A 26,498-nucleotide genomic window follows, 5' to 3' on the forward strand; every position below is an offset into this window, starting at 1 on the left:
TCTCTCTCTGTCTCCCCGTGTCTCTCTCTGTCTCACCGTGTCTCTCTCTGTCTCCCCGTGTCAATTCAATGATGATGTTGACAATGTTGATGTTGAAGATGTTGACGATGTTGACGACAATGATGATGTTGATGATGTTGACAATGTTGATTGATGTTGAAGATGTTGACGATGTTGACGACAATGATGATGTTGACGATGTTGACGACAGTGATGATGTTGACAATGTTGATGTTGAAGATGTTGACGACAATGATGATGTTGATGATGTTGCAGGAGAAAGTGGGAGAGTTTGCCGTCTGGAAGCGAAGGGGAAGTCCGTGGGATCCAGTGACGTCTACGACCTCCACCAGAGACTCAAGGTCATGCAGAAGTCACGCAGGAACACTCAGGTCAGTGGTGATTGTGGTGGTGATGGTAGTGGTGGTGATAGTGGTGGTAATGGTGGTGATGGTGGTGGTGATGGTGGTGGTGATGGTGGTGGTGATAGTGGTGGTAATGGTGGTGGTGATGGTGATGGAGGTGGTGGTGATGGTGGTGGTGATGGTGGTGGTGATGGAGGTGGTGGTGATGGTGGTGGTGATGGTGGTGGTGATGGCGGTGGTGGTGGTGATGGTGATGGAGGTGGTGGTGATGGTGGTGGTGATGGTGGTGGTGATGGTGGTGGTGGTGATGGTGGTGGTGGTGATGGTGGTGGTGATGGTGGTGATGGTGATGGTGGTGGTGATGGTGGTGGTGATGGTGGTGGTGGTGGTGATGGTGATTGTGGTGGTAGTGGTGATGGTGGTGGTGGTGGTGATGGTGGTGGTGGTGATGGTGGTGATGGTGGTGGTGGTGATGATGGTGATGGTGGTGGTGATGGTGATGGTAGTGGTGGTGATGGTGGTGGTGGTGGTGGTGATGGTGGTGATGGTAGTGGTGGTGATGGTGGTGGTGATGGTGGTGGTGGTGATGGTGGTGATGATGGTGGTGGTGGTGATGGTGGTGATGATGGTGATGGTGGTGGTGATGGTAGTGGTGGTGATGGTGGTGGTCATGGTGGTGGTGGTGATGGTGGTGATGGTGGTGGTGATGGTGGTGGTGTGATGGTAATGGTGATGGTGGTGGTGGTGGTGGTCGTGATGGTGATAGTGGTGGTAATGGTGGTGATGGTGGTGGTGATGGTGATTGTGGTGGTAATGGTGATGGTGGTGATGGTGGTGATGGTGGTGGTGGTGATTGTGGTGGTAATGGTGGTGGTGGTGGTGATGGTGGTGGTGGTGGTGATGGTGGTGGTGGTGATGGTTGTGGTGATGGAGGTGGTGGTGATGGTGGTGGTGATGGGGGTGGTGGTGATGGAGGTGGTGGTGATGGTGGTGGTGGTGATGGTGGTGGTGATGGAGGTGGTGGTGATGGTGGTGGTGATGGTGGTGGTGATGGTGGTGGTAATGGAGGTGGTGGTGGTGGTGATGGTAGTGGTGGTGACGGTGGTGGTGATGGTGGTGGTGATCGTGGTGGTGATGGTGGTGGTGATGGTGGTGGTGATGGTGATGATGGATGTGGTGGTGATGGATGTGGTGGTGTTATTTGTTATTATTATCATTCTTATATTATTCTATAATTATTATTATTGGTGGATGGTGGTGGTGATGGTGGATGGTGATGGTGGTGATGGTGGTGGTGATGGTATTGGTGATGGTGGTGGTCATGGTGGTGGTGGTGGATGGTGGTGATTGAGGTGGTGGTGATGGAGGTGGTGGTGATGGAGGAGTGGTGGTGATGGTGGTGATGATGGTGGGGTGGTGATGGTGGTGGATGATGGTGATGGTGGTGGTGATGGTAGTGGTGGTGATGGTGGTGGTCATGGTGGTGGTGGTGATGGTGGTGATGGTGGTGGTGATGGTGGTGGTGGTGATGGTAATGGTGATGGTGGTGGTGGTGGTGGTCGTGATGGTGATAGTGGTGGTAATGGTGGTGATGGTGGTGGTGATGGTGATTGTGGTGGTAATGGTGATGGTGGTGATGGTGGTGATGGTGGTGGTGGTGATTGTGGTGGTAATGTGTGGTGTGGTGGTGATGGTGGTGGTGGTGGTGTTGGTGGTGGTGGTGATGGTTGTGGTGATGGAGGTGGTGGTGATGGTGGTGTGATGGGTGGTGGTGATGGAGGTGGTGGTGATGGTGGTGGTGGTGATGGTTGTGGTGATGGTGGTGGTGGTGATGGTGGTGGTGATGGTGGTGGTGATGGTGGTGGTAATGGAGGTGGTGGTGGTGGTGATGGTAGTGGTGGTGACGGTGGTGGTGATGGTGGTGGTGATCGTGGTGGTGATGGTGGTGGTGATGGTGGTGGTGATGGTGGTGATGGAGGTGGTGGTGATGGAGGTGGTGGTGATGGAGGTGGTGGTGGAGGTTGTGGTGGTGGTGATGGTGGTGGTAATGGTGATGGTAGTGGTGATGGTGGTGGTGATGGTGGTGGTGATGGTGGTGATGGTGGTGGTGATGGTAGTGGTGATGGTGGTGGTCATGGTGGTGGTGGTGATGGTGGTGATGGTGGTGGTGGTGATGGAGGTGGTGGTGATGGAGGTGGTGGTGGAGGTGGTGATGGTGGTGATGGAGGTTGTGGTGGTGGTGATGGTGGTGGTGATGGTAGTGGTGATGGTGGTGGTGATGGTGGTGGTGATGGTGGTGATGGTGGTGGTGATGGAGGTGGTGGTGATGGAGGTGGATGGTGGATGGTGGTGATGGTGGTGGTGATGAAGGTTGTGGTGATGGTGGTGATGGTAGTGGTGATGGTGGTGATGGTGGTGGTGGTGATGGTGGTGGTGATGGAGGTGGTGGTGATGGTGGTGGTGATGGTGGTGGTGGTGATGGAGGTGGTGATGGTGGTGGTGATGGTGGTGATGGAGGTGGTGGTGATGGTGGTGGTGATGGTGGTGGTGGTGGTGATGGTGGTGGTGGTGATGGTTGTGGTGATGGAGGTGGTGGTGATGGTGGTGGTGATGGGGGTGGTGGTGATGGAGGTGGTGGTGATGGTGGTGGTGGTGATGGTGGTGGTGATGGAGGTGGTGGTGATGGTGGTGGTGATGGTGGTGGTGATGGTGGTGGTAATGGAGGTGGTGGTGGTGGTGATGGTAGTGGTGGTGACGGTGGTGGTGATGGTGGTGGTGATCGTGGTGGTGATGGTGGTGGTGATGGTGGTGGTGATGGTGGTGATGGAGGTGGTGGTGATGGAGGTGGTGGTGATGGAGGTGGTGGTGGAGGTTGTGGTGGTGGTGATGGTGGTGGTAATGGTGATGGTAGTGGTGATGGTGGTGGTGATGGTGGTGGTGATGGTGGTGATGGTGGTGGTGATGGTAGTGGTGATGGTGGTGGTCATGGTGGTGGTGGTGATGGTGGTGATGGAGGTGGTGGTGATGGAGGTGGTGGTGATGGAGGTGGTGGTGATGGTGGTGATGATGGTGGTGGTGGTGATGGTGGTGATGATGGTGATGGTGGTGGTGATGGTAGTGGTGGTGATGGTGGTGGTCATGGTGGTGGTGGTGATGGTGGTGATGGTGGTGGTGATGGTGGTGGTGGTGATGGTAATGGTGATGGTGGTGGTGGTGGTGGTCGTGATGGTGATAGTGGTGGTAATGGTGGTGATGGTGGTGGTGATGGTGATTGTGGTGGTAATGGTGATGGTGGTGATGGTGGTGATGGTGGTGGTGGTGATTGTGGTGGTAATGGTGGTGGTGGTGATGGTGGTGGTGGTGGTGATGGTGGTGGTGGTGATGGTTGTGGTGATGGAGGTGGTGGTGATGGTGGTGGTGATGGGGGTGGTGGTGATGGAGGTGGTGGTGATGGTGGTGGTGGTGATGGTGGTGGTGATGGAGGTGGTGGTGATGGTGGTGGTGATGGTGGTGGTGATGGTGGTGGTAATGGAGGTGGTGGTGGTGGTGATGGTAGTGGTGGTGACGGTGGTGGTGATGGTGGTGGTGATCGTGGTGGTGATGGTGGTGGTGATGGTGGTGGTGATGGTGGTGATGGAGGTGGTGGTGATGGAGGTGGTGGTGATGGAGGTGGTGGTGGAGGTTGTGGTGGTGGTGATGGTGGTGGTAATGGTGATGGTAGTGGTGATGGTGGTGGTGATGGTGGTGGTGATGGTGGTGATGGTGGTGGTGATGGTAGTGGTGATGGTGGTGGTCATGGTGGTGGTGGTGATGGTGGTGATGGAGGTGGTGGTGATGGAGGTGGTGGTGATGGAGGTGGTGGTGGAGGTGGTGATGGTGGTGATGGAGGTTGTGGTGGTGGTGATGGTGGTGGTGATGGTAGTGGTGATGGTGGTGGTGATGGTGGTGGTGATGGTGGTGATGGTGGTGGTGATGGAGGTGGTGGTGATGGAGGTGGTGGTGGAGGTGGTGATGGTGGTGGTGATGAAGGTTGTGGTGATGGTGGTGATGGTAGTGGTGATGGTGGTGATGGTGGTGGTGGTGATGGTGGTGGTGATGGAGGTGGTGGTGATGGTGGTGGTGATGGTGGTGGTGGTGATGGAGGTGGTGATGGTGGTGGTGATGGTGGTGATGGAGGTGGTGGTGATGGTGGTGGTGATGGTGGTGGTGGTGGTGATGGTGGTGGCGATGGTGGTGATGGTGGTGGTGATGGTGGTGGTGATGGTGATAGTGGTGGTAATGGTGGTGATGGTGCTGGTAGTGGTGATTGTGGTGGTAATGGTGGTGGTGATGGTGGTGGTGATGGTGGTGGTGGTGGTGGTGATGGTGGTGGTGGTGATGGAGGTGGTGATGGTGGTGGTGGTGATGGTGGTGATGGTGGTGGTGATGGAGGTGGTGGTGATGAAGGTGGTGGTGATGGTGGTGGTGATGGTGGTGATGGTGATAGTGGTGGTAATGGTGGTGATGGTGGTGGTGGTGATGGCGATTGTGGTGGTAATGGTGATGGTGGTGATGGTGGTGGTGGTGATGGTGGTGGTGGTGATTGTGGTGGTAATGGTGGTGGTGGTGATGGTGGTGGTGATGGTGGTGATGGTGATTGTGGTGGTAATGGTGATGGTGGTGATGGTGGTGGTGGTGTTGATGGTGGTGATTGTGGTGGTGGTGGTGATGGTGGTGGTGATGGTGATTGTGGTGGTAATGGTGATTGTGGTGGTAATGGTGATGGTGGTGATGGTGGTGGTGATGGTGGTGGTGGTGATTGTGGTGGTAATGGTGGTGGTGGTGGTGATGGTGGTGGTGATGGTGGTGGTGATGGTGATTGTGGTGGTGATGGTGATTGTGGTGGTAATGGTGGTGGTGATGGTGGTGGTGGTGATGGAGGAGGTGGTGGTGATGGTGGTGGTGGTGATTGTGGTGGTAATGGTGGTGGTGGTGGTGATGGTGATTGTGGTAGTGATGGTGGTGGTGATGGTGGTGGTGGTGATGGTGGTGGTGATCGAGGTGGTGGTGATGGAGGTGGTGGTGATGGTGGTGGTGATGGTGGTGATGGTGGTGGTGGTGATGGTGGTGGTAATGGTGATTGTGGTGGTAATGGTGATGGTGGTGATTGTGGTGGTAATGGTGGTGGTGGTGGTGGTGATGGTGATTGTCGTCGTGATGGTGGTGGTGATGGTGGTGGTGGTGATGGTGGTGGTGATCGAGGTGGTGGTGATGGAGGTGGTGGTGATGGTGGTGATGGTGGTGGTGGTGATGGTGGTGGTAATGGTGATTGTGGTGGTAATGGTGATGGTGGTGATGGTGGTGGTGATGGTGGTGGTGGTGATTGTGGTGGTAATGGTGATGGTGGTGATGGTGGTGGTGATGGTGGTGGTTGTCATTGTGGTGGTAATGGTGGTGGTGGTGATGATGGTGGTGGTGATGGTGGTGGTAATGGTGATTGTGGTGGTAATGGTGATGGTGGTGATGGTGGTGGTGGTGATGGTGGTGATTGTGGTGGTAATGGTGATGGTGGTGATGGTGGTGGTGATGGTGGTGGTGGTGATTGTGGTGGTAATGGTGGTGGTGATGGTGGTTGTGATGGAGGAGGTGGTGGTGATGGTGGTGGTAGTGATTGTGGTGGTAATGGTGGTGATGGTGATTGTGGTAGTGATGGTGGTGGTGATGGTGGTGGTGGTGATGGTGGTGGTGGTGATGGAGGTAGTGGTGATAGAGGTGGTGGTGATGGTGGTGGTGATGGTGGTGGTGGTGATAGTGGTGGTAATGGTGGTGATGGTGGTGGTAGTGGTGATTGTGGTGGTAATGGTGGTGGTGATGGTGGTGGTGATGGTGGTGGTGGTGGTGGTGATGGTGGTGGTGGTGATGGAGGTGGTGATGGTGGTGGTGGTGATGGTGGTGATGGTGGTGGTGATGGAGGTGGTGGTGATGGAGGTGGTGGTGGAGGTGGTGATGGTGGTGATGGAGGTTGTGGTGGTGGTGATGGTGGTGGTGATGGTAGTGGTGATGGTGGTGGTGATGGTGGTGGTGATGGTGGTGATGGTGGTGGTGATGGAGGTGGTGGTGATGGAGGTGGTGGTGGAGGTGGTGATGGTGGTGGTGATGAAGGTTGTGGTGATGGTGGTGATGGTAGTGGTGATGGTGGTGATGGTGGTGGTGGTGATGGTGGTGGTGATGGAGGTGGTGGTGATGGTGGTGGTGATGGTGGTGGTGGTGATGGAGGTGGTGATGGTGGTGGTGATGGTGGTGATGGAGGTGGTGGTGATGGTGGTGGTGGTGGTGGTGGTGGTGATGGTGGTGGCGATGGTGGTGATGGTGGTGGTGATGGTGATAGTGGTGGTAATGGTGGTGATGGTGCTGGTAGTGGTGATTGTGGTGGTAATGGTGGTGGTGATGGTGGTGGTGATGGTGGTGGTGGTGATGGTGGTGGTGGTGATGGAGGTGGTGATGGTGGTGGTGGTGATGGTGGTGATGGTGGTGGTGATGGAGGTGGTGGTGATGAAGGTGGTGGTGATGGTGGTGGTGATGGTGGTGATGGTGATAGTGGTGGTAATGGTGGTGATGGTGGTGGTGGTGATGGCGATTGTGGTGGTAATGGTGATGGTGGTGATGGTGGTGGTGGTGATGGTGGTGGTGGTGATTGTGGTGGTAATGGTGGTGGTGGTGGTGGTGGTGATGGTGGTGATGGTGATTGTGGTGGTAATGGTGATGGTGGTGATGGTGGTGGTGGTGTTGATGGTGGTGATTGTGGTGGTGGTGGTGATGGTGGTGGTGATGGTGATTGTGGTGGTAATGGTGATTGTGGTGGTAATGGTGATGGTGGTGATGGTGGTGGTGATGGTGGTGGTGGTGATTGTGGTGGTAATGGTGGTGGTGGTGGTGATGGTGGTGGTGATGGTGGTGGTGATGGTGATTGTGGTGGTGATGGTGATTGTGGTGGTAATGGTGGTGGTGATGGTGGTGGTGGTGATGGAGGAGGTGGTGGTGATGGTGGTGGTGGTGATTGTGGTGGTAATGGTGGTGGTGGTGGTGATGGTGATTGTGGTAGTGATGGTGGTGGTGATGGTGGTGGTGGTGATGGTGGTGGTGATCGAGGTGGTGGTGATGGAGGTGGTGGTGATGGTGGTGGTGATGGTGGTGATGGTGGTGGTGATGGTGGTGGTAATGGTGATTGTGGTGGTAATGGTGATGGTGGTGATTGTGGTGGTAATGGTGGTGGTGGTGGTGATGGTGATTGTCGTCGTGATGGTGGTGGTGATGGTGGTGGTGGTGATGGTGGTGGTGATCGAGGTGGTGGTGATGGAGGTGGTGGTGATGGTGGTGATGGTGGTGGTGGTGATGGTGGTGGTAATGGTGATTGTGGTGGTAATGGTGATGGTGGTGATGGTGGTGGTGATGGTGGTGGTGGTGATTGTGGTGGTAATGGTGATGGTGGTGATGGTGGTGGTGATGGTGGTGGTTGTCATTGTGGTGGTAATGGTGGTGGTGGTGATGGTGGTGGTGATGGTGGTGGTAATGGTGATTGTGGTGGTAATGGTGATGGTGGTGATGGTGGTGGTGGTGATGGTGGTGATTGTGGTGGTAATGGTGATGGTGGTGATGATGGTGGTGATGGTGGTGGTGGTGATTGTGGTGGTAATGGTGGTGGTGATGGTGGTTGTGATGGAGGAGGTGGTGGTGATGGTGGTGGTAGTGATTGTGGTGGTAATGGTGGTGATGGTGATTGTGGTAGTGATGGTGGTGGTGATGGTGGTGGTGGTGATGGTGGTGGTGGTGATGGAGGTAGTGGTGATAGAGGTGGTGGTGATGGTGGTGGTGATGGTGGTGGTGGTGATAGTGGTGGTAATGGTGGTGATGGTGGTGGTGATTGTGGTGGTAATGGTGGTGATGGTGGTGGTGATGGTGGTGGTGGTGATTGTGGTGGTAATGGTGGTGGTGATGGTGGTGGTGATGGTGGTGGTGATTGTGGTGGTAATGGTGATGGTGGTGATGGTCGTGGTGGTGATGATGGTGGTGGTGGTGATTGTGGTGGTAATGGTGGTGGTGGTGGTGGTGGTGATGGTGATGGTGGTGGTGATGGTGGTGGTGGTGGTGGAGATGGAGGAGGTGGTTATGATGGTGGTGGTGATGGTGATTGTGGTGGTAATGGTGGTGGTGGTGATGGTGATTGTGGTGGTAATGGTGGTGGTGATGGTGGTGGTGGTGGAGATGGAGGAGGTGGTTATGATGGTGGTGGTGATGGTGATTGTGGTGGTAATGGTGGTGGTGGTGATGGTGATTGTGGTAGTGATGGTGATTGTGGTGGTAATGGTGATGGCGGTGATGGTGGTGGTGGTGATGGTGGTGATTGTGGTGGTAATGGTGGTGGTGGTGATGGTGGTGGTGATGGTGATTGTGGTGGTGATGGTGATTGTGGTGGTAATGGTGGTGGTGATGGTGGTGGTGGTGATGGAGGAGGTGGTGGTGATGGTGGTGGTGATTGTGGTGGTAATGGTGGTGGTGATGGTGATTGTGGTAGTGATGGTGGTGGTGATGGTGATGGAGGTGGTGGTGATGGAGGTGGTGGTGATGGTGGTGGTGATGGTGGTGGTGATAGTGGTGGTAATGGTGGTGATGGTGGTGGTGGTGATGGTGATTGTGTTGGTAATGGTGATGGTGGTGATGGTGGTGGTGGTGATTGTGGTGGTAATGGTGGTGGTGATGGTGGTGGTGATGGTGGTGGTGGTGGTGATGGTGATGGTGGTGGTAATGGTGATGGTGGTGATGGTGGTGGTGGTGGTGATGATGGTGGTGGTGGTGATTGTGGTGGTAATGGTGGTGGTGGTGATGGTGGTGGTGATGGTGATTGTGGTGGTAATGGTGATTGTGGTGGTAATGGTGGTAATGGTGATGGTGGTGATTGTGGTGGTAATGGTGATGGTGGTGGTTACTCCCCGAGTCGGAGCTCCGAGGGCTGCGGCAGCCCGTCGACTTGGCACGAGACGAGGTGGCCCAACCAACACCGCCCCGGCTCTGCGTGAGGGCCCCGCGTGCCGACGGGGGCGGCGTGGGGGCACCAGCGGTGTGCACGTCGGGGCGGAGGCGTTTGGCAGCCGGGGGATTCTCCGGCGAGTGAGCGGCGTAGTTGTGCTGCTGCTGGTGCTGGTGGTGCTGGTGGTGGTGCTGCTGGTGCTGGTGGTGGTGCTGCTGCTGGTGCTGCTGCTGGTGCTGCTGCTGCTGGTGCTGGTGGTGGTGCTGCTGGTGCTGGTGGTGCTGCTGCTGGTGCTGCTGTTGCTGCTGGTGGTGGTGCTGCTGCTGGTGCTGGTGGTGGTGCTGCTGGTGCTGGTGGTGGTGGTGCTGGTGGTGGTGCTGGTGGTGGTGCTGGTGGTGGTGCTGCTGCTGGTGGTGCTGGTGCTGCTGCTGCTGGTGGTGCTGCTGCTGGTGCTGCTGGTGGTGGTGCTGCTGGTGCTGGTGGTGGTCGTGCTGGTGGTGGTGCTGCTGCTGCTGCTGCTGGTGCTGGTGGTGGTGCTGCTGGTGCTGGTGGTGGTGCTGGTGGTGGTGCTGGTGTTGGTGCTGCTGCTGGTGGTGCTGGTGGTGCTGGTGGTGGTGCTGCTGGTGGTGCTGGTGGTGGTGCTGCTGCTGGTGGTGCTGGTGGTGGTGCTGGTGGTGGTGGTGCTGCTGGTGGTGCTGCTGTTGCTGCTGGTGGTGGTGGTGCTGGTGGTGGTGCTGCTGGTGCTGCTGCTGCTGCTGGTGGTGCTGTTGCTGCTGCTGGTGCTGGTGGTGGTGCTGCTGGTGGTGGTGCTGCTGGTGGTGGTGCTGCTGCTGCTGCTGGTGGTGCTGGTGGTGGTGCTGCTGGTGCTGCTGCTGCTGCTGGTGCTGCTGCTGGTGGTGCTGCTGCTGGTGGTGCTGGTGGTGCTGCTGCTGGTGGTGCTGCTGGTGCACGGGCGGGATGTGGCCGCGCGATGTGTAGGCCGGGGCGGATCGCTGCTGCTACTTTCGCACCGTACGTAGCCAACCATGCTCATCGGAGGTGTGGGCAGCGGGCGGGCAAGGACAACAACAAACTAACACGGCACACAAAGCGGTTCTAGCCAAATAAAGTTTTCAATCTAGATTTAAAAAGTGAATATAGCTCCAGTTGCTTCCTAATATCGGAAGGGTGTTGCAGACCGCCGCAGAAGCGCGTAAGATGCAGTGACCATCATTAGACCTCCTTTGCCAGTACCAAAATATAATAATAACAACACATTTTTACTGATTTAAAGCTTTCGTGACTGCAGTAATTCATATTTTTAGCTCTTTCGGTGAAGTCACGTTGAAGGGAAACCATTTTTTATTGTTTTATATATATTTTATTATTTTATTGTGTTCCCTTCAACGTGACTTTACGGAAAGAGCTAAGAATAATAATGACATTAATTTAAAGCTTTTGTGACTGCAGGGATTCATATTCTTGGTTCTTTCGGTAAAGTCACCACCACGTAGAAGGGAAACGATAAAAAAATAAAAATATAAAACAATACAATTAAATCACGACGTTTCGACTGCAACACAAGAAGCAATCATCATCAGGTGTGAAAACCACAGCAATCATCATCAGGTGTGAAAACCACAGCAATCATCATCAGGTGTGAAAACCACAGCAATCATCATCAGGTGTGAAAACCACAGCAATCATCATCAGGTGTGAAAACCACAGCAATCATCATCAGGTGTGAAAACCACAGCAATCATCATCAGGTGTGAAAACCACAGCAATCATCATCAGGTGTGAAAGCCACAGCAATCATCATCAGGTGTAAAAGCCACAGCCCTCCCACCCACTCACGCGTCCTACCCACGCAGATGACGTAATGTTGTTAACTCGCCCGCTCGCAGCTGTTTGTAATTAATTAATTATTGTACTAAGCCGTTGTGTCAACAAGCAGCAGGCGCTCAGAATCAATTAATGATCAATTTAATTATTTATTTGTAAGTGCGCGCGCCGTACCCACACTGATCGGAGTCACCCACACAACACAGCAGTGCGCCCGATCGCTGTCCCACCGCTCTTTACCCCTCTGTAAGAGCCATGAGACAGAAAGCGAGTGTATTATTGTTTCCGTATATACATTTGATGTACGTCCGTCACACATTTGTTGACGGACTGGTTATATTCATATTCTTAGCTCTTTCGGTAAAGTCATGTTGAAGGGAAACAATAAAATAACAAAATATATATATAAAACAATAAAAATTCTCACGACGTTTCGACCATAACGCAAACGGTCGTCATCAGGTGTGTCTGGTTATATTTTGATTTGGAATATCCCCAACTGTGTAGAAATCCCCCCTGTGGTTAGACGCTCCTTTGGTTGAACCCATGACGTCACTTCCGGTTTTCACAGCATAAACGGGGGGCTACGGGAAGAGCCGGTGGGGAGCGAGTGGATACAGTCGTTTGACCGTGCGACAGGGATGATACAGCACGTGAACAGGCGATGATATAACTTTAGAAAACGCCCATTTTTGTGCAACTGAGAAATAAAGAAACGGCTTGATTCAAGACGCCTCAAACATGCGCCAAGACTCTTTTGCTCCGACAAGTTAAGGCGTAGCTTGTTTTTTCGGTACAAGGAAGCTGCGCCTACACCCTCTTCATGCACAACGCGTCAACCCAATTCGCCCTCCTTCCCCCCTTATGTCCTCACAGCCCGTTAGTCCCCGGGTCACGTGATGCCATCCTGCGCGCGTCCAATCAAATCCTTTCTCTTGAATCCTCCTATATGCCTAGGGGCTGTTCCCTCCCACCCCACTGTTTACACCGCCGCAGGGTGCTCGCCTTTGGGCACCGTCCCCCGTGCTGCGCGTGCTTCATCGCGGCCGGCCTGTAAAGCTCTACCCCCCCTTTTGGGGGGGGGGGCCCGTGTAATCCGGTTCTGGGGGGCTCGGCCAATCTCCCGGTCCGGGGAAACCGCGGGACGTCCCTGCTGGGGGCGTCCTCGGGTGAAAACCCATCGCACCAGGCGATCCCTCCTCACGACCCTACGGGGGTGCATGCGGGTGTTTAGTGGGGCGTGCGTGAGTTCGTGGGGGGGGGGGCGGGGGGGGGTGGTGCGAGGAGAGGGTAGCGCCGGCCCGAGTTGCTCCGCTGGCGGTGGCACCAAAGTTGCACCCGAATTCAAGAGCCGAATGGCTCACAGGGCTCTAGCAATATAAATGAAACTGAAAAACTGAACTCTCCGCCAATTACAGGATAGTGTTGTTGTGGTGAGATTAATCCATTTCTCGCGGCCCTGTTTCCCAACTCTACTGTGCCCTTTATTCTTAAATGCTGCGCTGCATTTGCGGCGTGCGAGACGCGGCTCGCTGAATTTTTGGGCAGTCTGTGACCTTCTCGCTTGCACTCCTCCGATCGAGGCAACTTTTGACTTTTCAACGAATACCCCCTTTTAAAAAAAATAGTTGTGTAAAACGCTGGAATTAATTTTGAACTGTTGTTCACTTTCCTAAAATCTGGCACGACCGCGTAGGCACGTGGTTTATTTTGTAAACCCACTTAATGAAATTGAAATGTGAATTATTAACAGCACTAGTAGCTGTTACTACCCGGCTTCGCCCGGGACTTGGATTCACCACACCCGGCCGGCCTTTGTCTCCCCAGTGGCGATGTTCACACACCACAACAATTACTCGTTTGAGGCTGAGTCGACCTAGGGGAGGCCCAGGACCGGTACAAATAATCGTCACCGGTGGTGGCCGTGAGCGGGAATCGAACTCGAGTTGCCGGGTTCGTAGCGCGGCGTAGCGCTAACCACTACGCTACAATGCGTTAGGCTTCCACATGCGCGGGTCACGTGACAGATTTGACGTTACAGCTCACTTGCCGTGCAAACAAACAAGCATTATTGAGCTCCCCTAAAAAAAAATAAAGTGTATTTTTATAATGTTTGCATGGTGTACAGTCTGGAAGGTACCCACATGGCAAATTTCAAGTTTGTTGCATGTGGGGAAGTACGCTAAACATTTTGAACAGACACACACAATCACAACTTTGCCTTTTACATATATGGAGATGACGTATTGAGTGAAATGTTTGCTCGCTTTGTTAACGACGCTGCTGCATTCTTTATTGTTTGTTGCTTATTTACAGGCGAGACCGGCCCCCTGCTGAATACTTTTAAGCGCCACATCAACAAGGAGGGTGTAATACAAACCCCCTCCCCGGCGTGTCGCGTGACGAAAGTAGCGGCGGCACATGTGGACGCAGAAGGGCGGCCGCGGGGCTGCATGCTGCCAATAAACTTCGGCGCCGGGTGCGGCCGCGGCCCCGCACGCGATGGCTGCCGGCGGGGATCGCGACTTCGACCGCTGCCAGCCCTTCTTCGACTTCTTCTACGACGACGACGACGATGACCGCGCCTGGGACTTCAACCAGTCCACGGCGCCCGGCGAGGACATTTGGAAAAAGTTCGAGCTCCTGCCCACGCCGCCCCTGCCGCCGAACTGGGCGCGCCCGACGCCGTTGCTGCCCTCGGGCGGCCCGTGCCACGGCGGCACCGCCAGCTCGCCGGACGACGACGACGCCGAGGGCCCCGGCGCCCTATCGGACCCCATCCACGGCGCGGAAGCCGTGGTGCTGCGGGACTGCATGTGGAGCGGCTTGGACTCGGCCGGAGCCACGCCGGATAAGTCGGCGACCGAGAAGCCGGCCGCCGAGAAGTTGGGGGGCCTCGCCGGCGGCGCGTCTCTGCCCTCCGCGCGCCTGCCCGCGGCCTCCCGCGCCGTGCCCCCGGAGCCGGGTCCCGGCGGCGGGAGCCCCGGGGAGGGCGGCCGCGCGGGGGTCGGCGGAGCGGGGCCCTGCTCCGTCCCGCTCGTGGCGACCTCGGCCGTGGTGGACCCTGCGGACTTGCACGGTGCTTTGTGTTGTGTGTTTTTTTATTGGGTCGTGTGTTAGCTTGTTCATCTTCGTTTGCAACAAACTTAAAGTTTTGATTTAAAGCTTTCGTGACTGCAGTAATTCATATTCTTAGTTCTTTCGGTAAAGTCAAACGGTCGTTTGTGTTATGGTCGAAACGTCGTGAGAATTTTTATTGTTTTATATATATTTTATTATTTTGTTGTTTCCCTTCAACGTGACTTTACCGAAAGAACTAAGGATATAAACTTAAAGTTGTCAAGTTAACTTACACGAATGTTGCGTGTGTCCTTGCACCATTTCAACAGGTCGTGCACCTGTGCAAGTTTAGGTTTATAATGTTGAATTCTTCTACGTTGCGTTGCTGACGTGTACACGTTTCCCTTCTGCAGACGACGACGACGATGAGGAAGATGGAGAGATTGACGTGGTGACCGTGGAGAGCGTGGCGGTACGCGCCGTGTACAACACAAACACGGTCCGCCAGTACAACCAGCAGCAGCAGCAGCAGCGATCCACCCCGGCCTACGCATCGCGCGGCCACATCCCGCTCGTGCACCAGCACCACAACCACGCCGCTCCCCCGCCGGAGAATCCCCCGGCCGCCAAACGCTTCGGCCCCGACCCGCGCCCCGCTGGTGCCGCCGTGCCGCCCCCGTCGTACCGGGCCAGGTGGCGCACGCACAACCACCTCGAGCGGCAGCGGCGTCGCGACATCAGGAACGGCTTCCTGCGGCTGCGTGATCAAGTCCCGGAGCTGGCGCACAACGGCAAGGCGGGCACGCTGCAGATCCTGCAGAAAGCGACGGAATACTCGCGCACCCTGCGGCGTCAGGAGGAGCAACTCGAGGAGACGAAACGGCAGCTGAAAATTCGACAGCGGGAGCTACTGAAGAGGCTGGAAAGCGCGAGGAACTCACAGGCCAAGCGGTCTTGATTTGCGTCTTGTTTAAAGAGTTTAAACCAAAGGTAACTTTTGTTTTGATATTGGACTAAAGCCTCTGGCAACCAGCACAGTTTAGCCACTTTGCTATTTCGTGATTTTGTATCCACTGTGACCTCGTTCGCAACATGATGCCTTTGAATATTTGACTGCCAAGGTTTGAGTTGATGGGAATGGTTGTTATACCTCAATAGACATTTCTGCACAAATGATGCCTCAATTTTGCAAAGACTGCCATTAATGCTGTTTCATGGCGTTATTCATGTTTGTTATTTTAAAAAAAATCGTTGTTTTTGTTATATATTTTCATATATAACATGGAAAATGTAGGCACCAAAAAGTTGCTATATAATTACCCAGGGTTTTTGTAAGATTTAGCACGAGTAACTTTTTGTACAAAGTTGTACATGTCAATAAGTGCACAAGTTATATTTAGTAACCTTTTATGAATGTCCTTAAAACGTGGGGTTTTCTTGCTTACTTTGCATGGCTAATAAACTTGGTCTTTTGCAGTTGGCGTGTAGCTGAAAGCGGGCTTAGCAGCTGTAAAAGCATTCATTACAGCACTTGATATACCACAGTATATATGTTTTTCTTATCGGAACATCTAAATAAAGCCCATTATTATTGTTTTGCACCCTTTTGTACACTTGCCTTCACTTAAAAATGCATGGATATCAAACGGATAGAGTGAAACCTTGGATTGCGAGTTTACTGGGTCTGCGAGTGTTTTGCAAGACGAGCAACAATTGTAAGTAAATCTTAATTTGATAAACGAGCGAGGGTCTTCCAATACGAGCAGCACGTTTACACGCTTTGTACTGCCGAGCATCACGTGATCACAACTGATATTCGAGTGCTTTGATGTACGAGTGCTTTGGATTACAAACACATTTACGGAACGAATTGTGCTCGCGATCCTAAGGTTTTACTGTACTTTTGATTTAAAGCTTTCGTGACTGCGGGGATTCATATTCTTGGTTCTTTCGGTAAAGTCACGTTGAAGGGAAACAATAAAATATATATAAAACAATAAAATTCTCACGACGTTTCGACTGTAACACAAACAGTTATCATCAGGTGTGAAAACCAACGGCAAGAAACATTTGAAAGAAGTGGCGGTTTGTATTTATTTATTTTTAAACGTTTGCACCAAGGATAGCGATTTGACAGTTTGTTTAGAAGGACGAGTCCATCTATGTTCAGAAAAGAGGAGGGGGGAGACGAAAATTTAATGTATGCTGTCTGAAAGCCACCGTAAGCGTGAACAATCAATTATGATCCGAAATGGTTTATCAAATCCTTCCAATGATTGCTAAGCCAGAATCCATCTTCTCGGTTGAAATTGTCTCTGTGTTTGTATATGTGGATAGCCTCATGAACGAATCTCTCATGGTAGCCCGATGGCTCAATGACTCAATTTCCCCCTACCCCGGGGTCCCATCGCTCCCCTAGGGGAAGGGTACTGGGGAGGTCCCTAGCACATCCGCAGGCTACCCTAGCCTGGTGCTCATTTCCCCCTAAGCCTGGGTCCCATCGCTCCCCCAGGGGTAGGGTACTGGGGAGGTCCCTAGCACACCCGCAGGCTACCCTAGCCTGGTGCTCATTTCCCCCTAAGCCTGGGTCCCATCGCTCCCCCAGGGGTAGGGTACTGGGGAGGTCCCTAGCACACCCACAGGCTACCCTAGCCTGGTGCCAATCTCCCCCTACCCCGGGGTCCCATCGCTCCCCCAGGGGTAGGGTATTGGGGAGGTCCCTAGCACACCCGCAGGCTACCCTAGCCTGGTGCTCATTTCCCCCTAAGCCTGGGTCCCATCGCTCCCCCAGGGGTAGGGTACTGGGGAGGTCCCTAGCACACCCGCAGGCTACCCTAGCCTGGTGCCAATCTCCCCCTACCCCGGGGTCCCATCGCTCCCCCAGGGGTAGGGTACTGGGGAGGTCCCTAGCACACCCGCAGGCTACCCTAGCCTGGTGCCAATCTCCCCCTAAGCCTGGGTCACAGCTTCCAACTTCACACTTTTCTGGCTCCTCGCGACCACCTCGTTCACGTCACGGGTGCCCAACCTTGAATACCCCAGGGGGACATGACGTCACCGTCCCCGCCCGCCGTGCAGTGACGTCACTCTCTGACGTCACTGCACCGGAGGGGTGATAGTGACGTCATTAATTAATACTCTACAAAGGTTTGAACACGTTTCTCAGGTTATTCCAATAGTGGGATAAACAGCAGGTGCAAACACTGCTTGATAAACACGATTTTGGTCACGAGATAGACTCCGTGAGATGTAATAACGTGCCAGAAACCCGTGTTTTTTTAGTTCATAGTTCATTTATTTGGTATAGCCCTGTGAGCCATTCGGCTCTTGAATCGGGTGCAACCGCAACAAACAAAAAAACATGAACAGGAAAACATCTTAAAGTGACTTTGTGTGACTGTGCAAACAAGGAGGAGGCTTCGATGCCCTCCGTCTAATCGCCCTCGTAATCAATGGCACAGGGCTTCATCTAAAAACATAAATATATCTACGTGGCAGTGAGTCTCCTGCTCCTCGAACATCTTCATGAGCCAGACACCGGCACCAGGTGTTGCTGGCCACACGCTGCAATGCAATGAAATGCCCACACTGCCCTGTGCTGTATAGCCTTTTAAATATTCGTAGGGCGCGTACAATTTGTCGCGTGCGAGTCTTCTCATGACGGGCCTATTGGTATTGGAATATAGGAATAGGTTTTACCCTTTTAACTGGCACAAAACACCAATGGAGACTAGGCTCTAAGAAAAGCTGTCTCCGGTGTGGACCAATCAAATTCAAGGACAGTGCATATTATTATCAGAGTTGTCTTTTTTGTTTGCATTTTGACTGCTTGTGTTGTGGTCATTGCAAACATGACGCCTTGAATAAAGGTGTCAGTTTTTGTGCCAGTTAAAAAGGGTAAAACCTATTCCTATATCTTGTTTCTGGCAAAGGAGGTCTCATAACGTATTGGTATTGTTACTACTCACGGAAGTTTAGAACCCACGAAGAATTGTCACGTACGCTTCATGGGAGCACGTGCAGCTGTTGCTCATTGTGAGCCATGACCTATCCGCTGCGGGGTCAGAGGCCTCCCACAAGCCGTTCCCATCACGCTGTCTGGCGATGCAACGACCTGTCTAGAATGTGGGGGGTGGGGGTGGTGATGCCCGAGAGAAGGGGCCATCGGACTTTATTGTCTCTTCTTAAAGTAATCCGTTTATTTTACAGCTTTATTTCTGGCCACGTGGTGGGAGTGAGTCACCGACTCGACGAGTAAGGAGCAAAATCATAACGAAGCTGGCACTCCTGCACGAATGTTTTGTGTTTTCCTTGCAAGCACGAGGAATCCGCAACAACAATATTACTCTTTGGTTCTATTGGGTAAAGTCACGTAGGTGAAAATTTTGTTATTTTATTTTCACCTACGTGACTTTACCCAATAGAACCAAAGAGTATGGATCCTAGCAGTCACGAAAGCTTTAAATCTAGAAACAACAATATTGTCATATTCTTCTTAAATGTTGATTTAAAGCTTCCGTGACTGCAGGGATTCATATTCTTGGTTCTTTCGGTAAAGTCACGTTGAAGGGAAACAATAAAATATATATAAAACAATAAAATTCTCACGACGTTTCGACTGTAACACAAACAGTCATCATCAGGTGTGAAAACCAACGGCAAGAAACATTTGAAAGAAGTGGCGGTTTGTATTTATTTATTTTTAAACGTTAGCACCACGGATAGCGATTTGACAGTTTGTTTAGAAGGACGAGTCCATCTATGTTCAGAAAAGAGGAGGGGGGAGACGAAAATTTAATGTATGCTGTCTGAAAGCCACCGTAAGCGTGAACAATCAATTATGATCCGAAATGGTTTATCAAATCCTTCCAATGATTGCTAAGCCAGAATCCATCTTCTCGGTTGAAATTGTCTCTGTGTTTGTATATGTGGATAGCCTCATGAACGAATCTCTCATGGTAGCCCGATGGCTCAATGACTCAATTTCCCCCTACCCCGGGGTCCCATCGCTCCCCTAGGGGAAGGGTACTGGGGAGGTCCCTAGCACATCCGCAGGCTACCCTAGCCTGGTGCTCATTTCCCCCTAAGCCTGGGTCCCATCGCTCCCCCAGGGGTAGGGTACTGGGGAGGTCCCTAGCACACCCGCAGGCTACCCTAGCCTGGTGCTCATTTCCCCCTAAGCCTGGGTCCCATCGCTCCCCCAGGGGTAGGGTACTGGGGAGGTCCCTAGCACACCCACAGGCTACCCTAGCCTGGTGCCAATCTCCCCCTACCCCGGGGTCCCATCGCTCCCCCAGGGGTAGGGTATTGGGGAGGTCCCTAGCACACCCGCAGGCTACCCTAGCCTGGTGCTCATTTCCCCCTAAGCCTGGGTCCCATCGCTCCCCCAGGGGTAGGGTACTGGGGAGGTCCCTAGCACACCCGCAGGCTACCCTAGCCTGGTGCCAATCTCCCCCTACCCCGGGGTCCCATCGCTCCCCCAGGGGTAGGGTACTGGGGAGGTCCCTAGCACACCCGCAGGCTACCCTAGCCTGGTGCCAATCTCCCCCTAAGCCTGGGTCACAGCTTCCAACTTCACACTTTTCTGGCTCCTCGCGACCACCTCGTTCACGTCACGGGTGCCCAACCTTGAATACCCCAGGGGGACATGACGTCACCGTCCCCGCCCGCCGTGCAGTGACGTCACTCTCTGACGTCACTGCACCGGAGGGGTGATAGTGACGTCATTAATTAATACTCTACAAAGGTTTGAACACGTTTCTCAGGTTATTCCAATAGTGGGATAAACAGCAGGTGTAAACACTGCTTGATAAACACGATTTTGGTCACGAGATAGACTCCGTGAGACGTAATAACGTGCCAGAAACCCGTGTTTTTTTAGTTCATAGTTCATTTATTTGGTATAGCCCTGTGAGCCATTCGGCTCTTGAATCGGGTGCAACCGCAACAAACAAAAAAACATGAACAGGAAAACATCTTAAAGTGACTTTGTGTGACTGTGCAAACAAGGAGGAGGCTTCGATGCCCTCCGTCTAATCGCCCTCGTAATCAATGGCACAGGGCTTCATCTAAAAACATAAATATATCTACGTGGCAGTGAGTCTCCTGCTCCTCGAACATCTTCATGAGCCAGACACCGGCACCAGGTGTTGCTGGCCACACGCTGCAATGCAATGAAATGCCCACACTGCCCTGTGCTGTATAGCCTTTTAAATATTCGTAGGGCGCGTACAATTTGTCGCGTGCGAGTCTTCTCATGACGGGCCTATTGGTATTGGAATATAGGAATAGGTTTTACCCTTTTAACTGGCACAAAACACCAATGGAGACTAGGCTCTAAGAAAAGCTGTCTCCGGTGTGGACCAATCAAATTCAAGGACAGTGCATATTATTATCAGAGTTGTCTTTTTTGTTTGCATTTTGACTGCTTGTGTTGTGGTCATTGCAAACATGACGCCTTGAATAAAGGTGTCAGTTTTTGTGCCAGTTAAAAAGGGTAAAACCTATTCCTATATCTTGTTTCTGGCAAAGGAGGTCTCATAACGTATTGGTATTGTTACTACTCACGGAAGTTTAGAACCCACGAAGAATTGTCACGTACGCTTCATGGGAGCACGTGCAGCTGTTGCTCATTGTGAGCCATGACCTATCCGCTGCGGGGTCAGAGGCCTCCCACAAGCCGTTCCCATCACGCTGTCTGGCGATGCAACGACCTGTCTAGAATGTGGGGGGTGGGGGTGGTGATGCCCGAGAGAAGGGGCCATCGGACTTTATTGTCTCTTCTTAAAGTAATCCGTTTATTTTACAGCTTTATTTCTGGCCACGTGGTGGGAGTGAGTCACCGACTCGACGAGTAAGGAGCAAAATCATAACGAAGCTGGCACTCCTGCACGAATGTTTTGTGTTTTCCTTGCAAGCACGAGGAATCCGCAACAACAATATTACTCTTTGGTTCTATTGGGTAAAGTCACGTAGGTGAAAATTTTGTTATTTTATTTTCACCTACGTGACTTTACCCAATAGAACCAAAGAGTATGGATCCTAGCAGTCACGAAAGCTTTAAATCTAGAAACAACAATATTGTCATATTCTTCTTAAATGTTGATTTAAAGCTTCCGTGACTGCAGGGATTCATATTCTTGGTTCGTTCGGTAAAGTCACCACGTAGAAGGGAAACAATAAAATAATACAAATATAAAACAATACAATTCTCACGACGTTTCGACTGCAACACAAGCAATCATCATCAGGTGTGAAAACCACAGCAAGACATTTTTTTAAGTGGCGTTTTTTTTAACGTTAGCACCACGGAGAGCAATTTGGCAGTTATTCAGATGGAAGAGTCCATCTATGTTCGGAAAAGAGGAAGGGCGAGACGAAAATAATGGATGCGGTCTGAAAGCCACCGTAAGCGTGAACAATCAATTAAATGAGATATTGAGTTTTAATTATAAGTTAATATCTTTCTAATGCATTTTCCTACAGATTCCCTTTTTCAAATCTGTTTTGACGGCAGGAATGTTTGCTTATCAGAAATTGGGTTGCCTTCCCAGACATTGTCATTGGAGACGTGGACAGCCCGTGCTGTGCTGACGCTCCAGACAACTCACAGACCAGGCCAACTTCAAAATGCAAAGTCAGATGTGGAACCCGACACACGCACACACACACACGATGCATAACATCTTGATTTGAATATTTCCTCGATTTGACTTCCCCTGTGCCATTTTAAGGAATAAACATTAGCCACGAATTGATGTTCGCCAATGTCATTGCATTCCGGGTTTGAAACGTGACGTTGACAGCACTGAGTCACGGGGGCTGCTGGCCACTGTGCCAGTGGCCAGCAGCTGGACTGGCAGTCCAGAGAGGTCGTCGCTTAGATTTGACCTCCCGGTGCGGCAGCTGAAATCATCGGGCAGGGATTATAAATCTCCCTCCCCTACCCCCACCGCTCTCGACCTCTGTCCACGCAGTTAAGTCGATCGGCAGGTGACGTTCGGTGGGGTAAAAGTATGGCTACTCCCAGACATCTCAGCAGTGTGGGAGCGCCATGGTTGACGAGATGTTAGCTACCTCGCCTGGTACGCAGGAGGTCGTGGGTCGCGGACCCCTACAAATACTCGCGATCATCAAGTTCCATACCCCCCACCCCCCACGGTTGTTGCATCGCTAGCCCCTAAGAGACGGGTGACGGCTTGCCATCCCCTGCCAGACACGCTCAGCCAGTTTTCTCGGGCGAGCGTGGAGGATGGGGTCTGGGATTCTCAACATTGACCTAATTCATGATTATTGATGCGGGGCATGATTGAGTTCAACTGGCTTGGCAATGTGGCACTTTTGATTTAAAGATTTCGTGACTGCAAGCGATTCATAGACTCGGTTCTTTGGGTAAAGTCACGTAGAAGGGAACCGAATAACGGCCGTCGCATTTTTTTTTCACACTACCCTTACCCGTGCCAGGCTAGGTGCGCCGCGAGGCCCCGCGCGGAGCGCGCGAAGGCGCGCAGACACCAGGCGTTAGGGGTTCGCAGACCAGGACGGACAATGGACGCTCCGCCTGTGCTCCCCGGCGCACTCCGCTCGCCGCGTGACACCGCACGTGACACCGCACGTGACACACTGCACGTGACACCCCGCACATGACACCGCACGTGACACCGCACGTTGACACCGCACGTGACACCGCGCGTGACACCGCACGTGACACAGCGCGTGACGCCGCGCGTGACACCGCACATGACACCGCACGTGACACACTGCACGTGACACCCCGCATGTGACACCGCACGTGACACCGCACGTTGACACCGCACGTGACACCGCGCGTGACACCGCACGTGACACAGCGCGTGACGCCGCGCGTGACACCGCACGTGACACCGCACGTGACACCGCACGTGACACCCCGCGAGTCCGGCGTGAGACAGCTACACCACCAACGCGCCTGGCGTCGCGAGGAGAGATCCGTCAATAGATGAGCCACCGATGCCTGTGTTGGGCCCCCCCTCTTGTTGGCAACGGGGCGACTGAATGTTGTTAAGGCGACGGCCGTGTTGTGGCGAGGCACGTGGAGTGATGCAGCGCTGCACTTGATGCAGCTGGCTTCAGGGCCTCCAGAGAGCATCTCGTGGAAGCACGGCGCTACAGAGAAAACGCGTCGCGGTGTGAACACGTGCCGAGCGAGGGCTTACCGTGTACCGGCTCATATTGTTAACGAGCTTGTTTGTCCGTCCCAAGGACAGTAAATCTGACATATTCAAGAGAAAAATTGTTCAGCTCATGATTATTAATGAGGGGGGGGGGTTGCCCCGTGTGGAGTGACGTCACCCCCTCATTGGTTATTGGGGAGGGGTGCGCACGTGGAGTGACGTCACACACGGGACACACATTCTTGGCTTGTCACGCGACTGATACTTCACGAACGTTTTCTTGCTCATTTAAATTTTTCGCACATTTTCAAAAGCGGCAAAAATAAACAGCTCCCAAGAGGATCGACCGATTTGGCTCCTCGAGGCGATCAGCCTCGCTCACAGACGCACCGCAGTCACGGCAACAGAGCCTAACCCGCCTCCGCCTCCTCCTCCCCCTCCACGCTACTCGCGCAAAGCACAACACACGCATTCGATGCCCAACATTTGGAGCACGCGGAGCGAACCGTCGGACAATCGCACAACTCGGCAAAAGCAACGGGCAAGCCGTGCGGCAGCAGCAGCAGCAGCGCAACCGGCGAGACGCTCGCCGACCACAATGTAAACGCGCACAATCCGACGGAGGTCATTCGGCGCATCTTCACGATTCAGCGAGCAGACCGCGCGGGACGCCCACGTGTCCATCTCGCGGGAATCCGCACTTTTGTTATTTTAGTCCCACTAACAAAGAGCCACCCGCCGTCCCTCCGCCGGCACCCCCCAAGACAAAGGTCCCCCGCGTGGACCTCCGCGGGCCGTCGGGGCGAGCGCGGTTTCGCGAGCGGCGCCTGCGAAAGTCGTCAAGGCTACACGAGTAGGGGGGGGGGTGGGTGGCCGGCGCCACGCGCCCGACCGCCTTTGTCTCCCTCGCGGCGATCTTTTTACGCACGGCACCAGGAACTCCTGGGGAGGGGGGCCTAGCACCGGTCCGGATAAATCATCGCTTGCTTGTTGGCCATCGCTCCCCCCCGTGCCGCAGGACTCGCCCACGCGCACACAGCGAGAGCGGCGCGTCCGTTTGGCGGGGCCGCCGGTTAGCACCTCGGCATCTGCAGAGGGGAGTGACTTGCTGCGGCCTTCGCTGGGAAAAAACAAAAACAAATAAAACACAGCGAACGAAATCTCCTCGCGTCCGATTGGCGACGGTTGGCGGCGTGCGGTGCGAAAGGAGCCCAACGTACGTACGGTGCAAAAATTTACGCACCGCCGGGGGAAGCTCCCGCCACGCGGCCGCGAAACGTCGGGCATCGCCGTGCGGGGCAGACGCACGGCGGGCACAGCCCGTGAACACGGCGCAGGGACCCGCGTGCAGCCCAGCGCGGATTGTTTCAAGTGAGCAGAACGTGCGAATGAATACGAGGGAGCATTTACAATGCCACTCGTAGTTTGGATGTTTACATGAGGTCATTTTTTGGCGTGCGATTCTCCAAAGCGAGGCAGGTTTCAGGGCTTGCTTAATACCGGGGGATGCCAGGAGGAGGTGGTGCTGTGGGCTTGTGCCTGAGAAGCATTCGGGAGGTGACAGGACAGCGGTGCATTTCAAAAAACACACACACAAACCTTGCCGCTGACATCTGTGAGTGTGACTCTCTCGTACGAATGGGTTGTCTCCGGGTTCTCCGGTGTCTCTCCCCGCCACGTGCCACAACTCGTAAAGGGAATTAAAATGCGGGGCGTTTTTTATCGGTTTCCGTCGCTGCTTATTTTCACGGGAATAAAAATACAAAAATTACCACAGCCCTCGAGGAGAGGGGGGGTCCCATCCGCCGCCGGGGTGCGTGTTGCTCTGCTTCCAATTAGCTCCGCCGTGTCGTCGTCGGCGCCGCCAGCGGTGCCAGAGGCACCCACGACACCGCCGCCATCGCCGCCGCCGCCACCACCATCACCGGCGACACAGGGCCATCTGTCCCACAATTTGAGCAGCTGTTCTCCAACCCGAGTCTCGAGCTCCTGTGATGGACATTCCCAGAGTGGTAAATAGTCGGCCTCAGCAACGACGCCACGTCATGCCAACGTCACCGCCGCCACGTGCCCTCCCACGACATCATCGCAATCGCAGAAATAAACCCACGACCACACGCACCGCAACTACCGTCACAAGCACCGCTACCCATCATCACCGTCACACACGTGCCACCAACAAAGACAACAAAGACCCTCACCCCCCGTATAGCTAACCGCTACAGTATCGCTCCCCACACGTGCCACCACCGACTGTATCACGGGCACCGCCATCACAACCACCACCGTCATGCGCAGATGTAACCACACAAAAGGTGGTAACTGAACGTGTGCCAACTTTCCGTTTAAAATCACCGACTCAAAGAGAGCTGAGAAAATGTGGCCGTCCTGACAGACGGCGGTGAAACGAGGACGCAACAGTAGGCCGGTTTCGTCGGCATTAGGAATCATCAGCGCACCAGCAATCATTGTTCGCTGCTGCCATATTCCCCCGGGAGAACAGTGCACGGAGAAACTTGTACCCCGACACTCTGTGGGAATGCAATTAGCACTCGCCTAGAGGCGACAATTTTTGGGACGGCCGTAATTTTCTCAAATGTCTGCAGCCGGCGATCCGAGTGACATTTGCCGCCCCAAATACCTATTTTTTTTAGCCCGTATTGATGTTTCCGTTCGGAATGGATTTGACCCAGGGCACACTACCGGGAAAGGATGCAGAGTCAAGGATAGCATGTGCGGGGTGTGTACGGTCAAGGATCAAGCGGTGCGCGAAAAGGGAAGCGATGTCAGGACGGAGGTTCGCCAAGAGGAGGGGCATGGCTCAAGACGGACAGCGGGAAGAGATGAGGGAGAAAGGCAGGGAGAGAGGAGGGGGAGAAGGAATGACGAGAGGGTGATGACGATGATGAGAGTGGAGGGAAGACAGAGAACGAATGAGCCAGACGTGCGCTGCAAAGAGCTCTGTGTGTTGTGGAATGGCTTCAGAGAGAGGGGGCGGGGGTGGGGGAGGGACCACACACGTCACGTAATTTACAGGAGGTCTGAGCCGGTTTAAATTCCTCCGGTACAGCCGTGGAAAGCTTCTCGAACTAC

At 53.6% G+C, this 26,498-nt stretch overlaps 2 protein-coding genes across 2 annotated transcripts in view; one reads left to right on the top strand and one right to left on the bottom strand.

The window, feature by feature from the left end:
- Positions 1-282: 282 nt before the first annotated feature.
- LOC116958728 (N-myc proto-oncogene protein-like) lies at positions 283-15,854 on the top strand. The gene is made up of 3 exons (XM_076059661.1): positions 283-392; positions 13,510-14,272; positions 14,667-15,854. Exons 2-3 carry the CDS (start codon positions 13,696-13,698, stop codon positions 15,209-15,211), a joined length of 1,122 nt encoding a protein of 373 aa, XP_075915776.1. The 5' UTR covers positions 283-392; positions 13,510-13,695; the 3' UTR covers positions 15,212-15,854.
- Positions 15,855-23,815: 7,961 nt separating this feature from the next.
- Positions 23,816-26,498, bottom strand: part of LOC116958729 (3'-5' RNA helicase YTHDC2-like) — a 35,617-nt gene continuing 32,934 nt past the window's right edge. Inside the window, exons 17-19 of the mRNA XM_076059662.1 lie at positions 25,178-25,394; positions 24,486-24,525; positions 23,816-23,849 (exon numbers count right to left, since the gene is read on the bottom strand). Of these exons, the coding sequence (XP_075915777.1) occupies positions 23,816-23,849; positions 24,486-24,525; positions 25,178-25,394 (291 nt within the window). The remainder of the gene's footprint in view (positions 23,850-24,485; positions 24,526-25,177; positions 25,395-26,498) is intronic.

Source organism: Petromyzon marinus, unplaced genomic scaffold (genome assembly GCF_048934315.1).
Source record: "Petromyzon marinus isolate PM22_M1 ecotype Great Lakes invasive population unplaced genomic scaffold, UKy_Petmar_22M1.pri1.0 PM_G_Scaffold_11, whole genome shotgun sequence".
In the NCBI taxonomy this organism is placed as follows: Eukaryota; Metazoa; Chordata; class Hyperoartia; order Petromyzontiformes; family Petromyzontidae; genus Petromyzon; species Petromyzon marinus.

What these genes read in the sequence shown, in the direction of transcription:
- LOC116958728 (XM_076059661.1), top strand. Translation starts at nt 13,696, where the DNA reads ATGGCTGCCGGCGGGGATCGCGACTTCGACCGCTGCCAGCCCTTCTTC. An exon ending in GGACCCTGCGGACTTGCACG is followed by an intron (nt 14,273 to 14,666) that starts GTGCTTTGTGTT and finishes TCCCTTCTGCAG; the next exon opens with ACGACGACGACGATGAGGAA.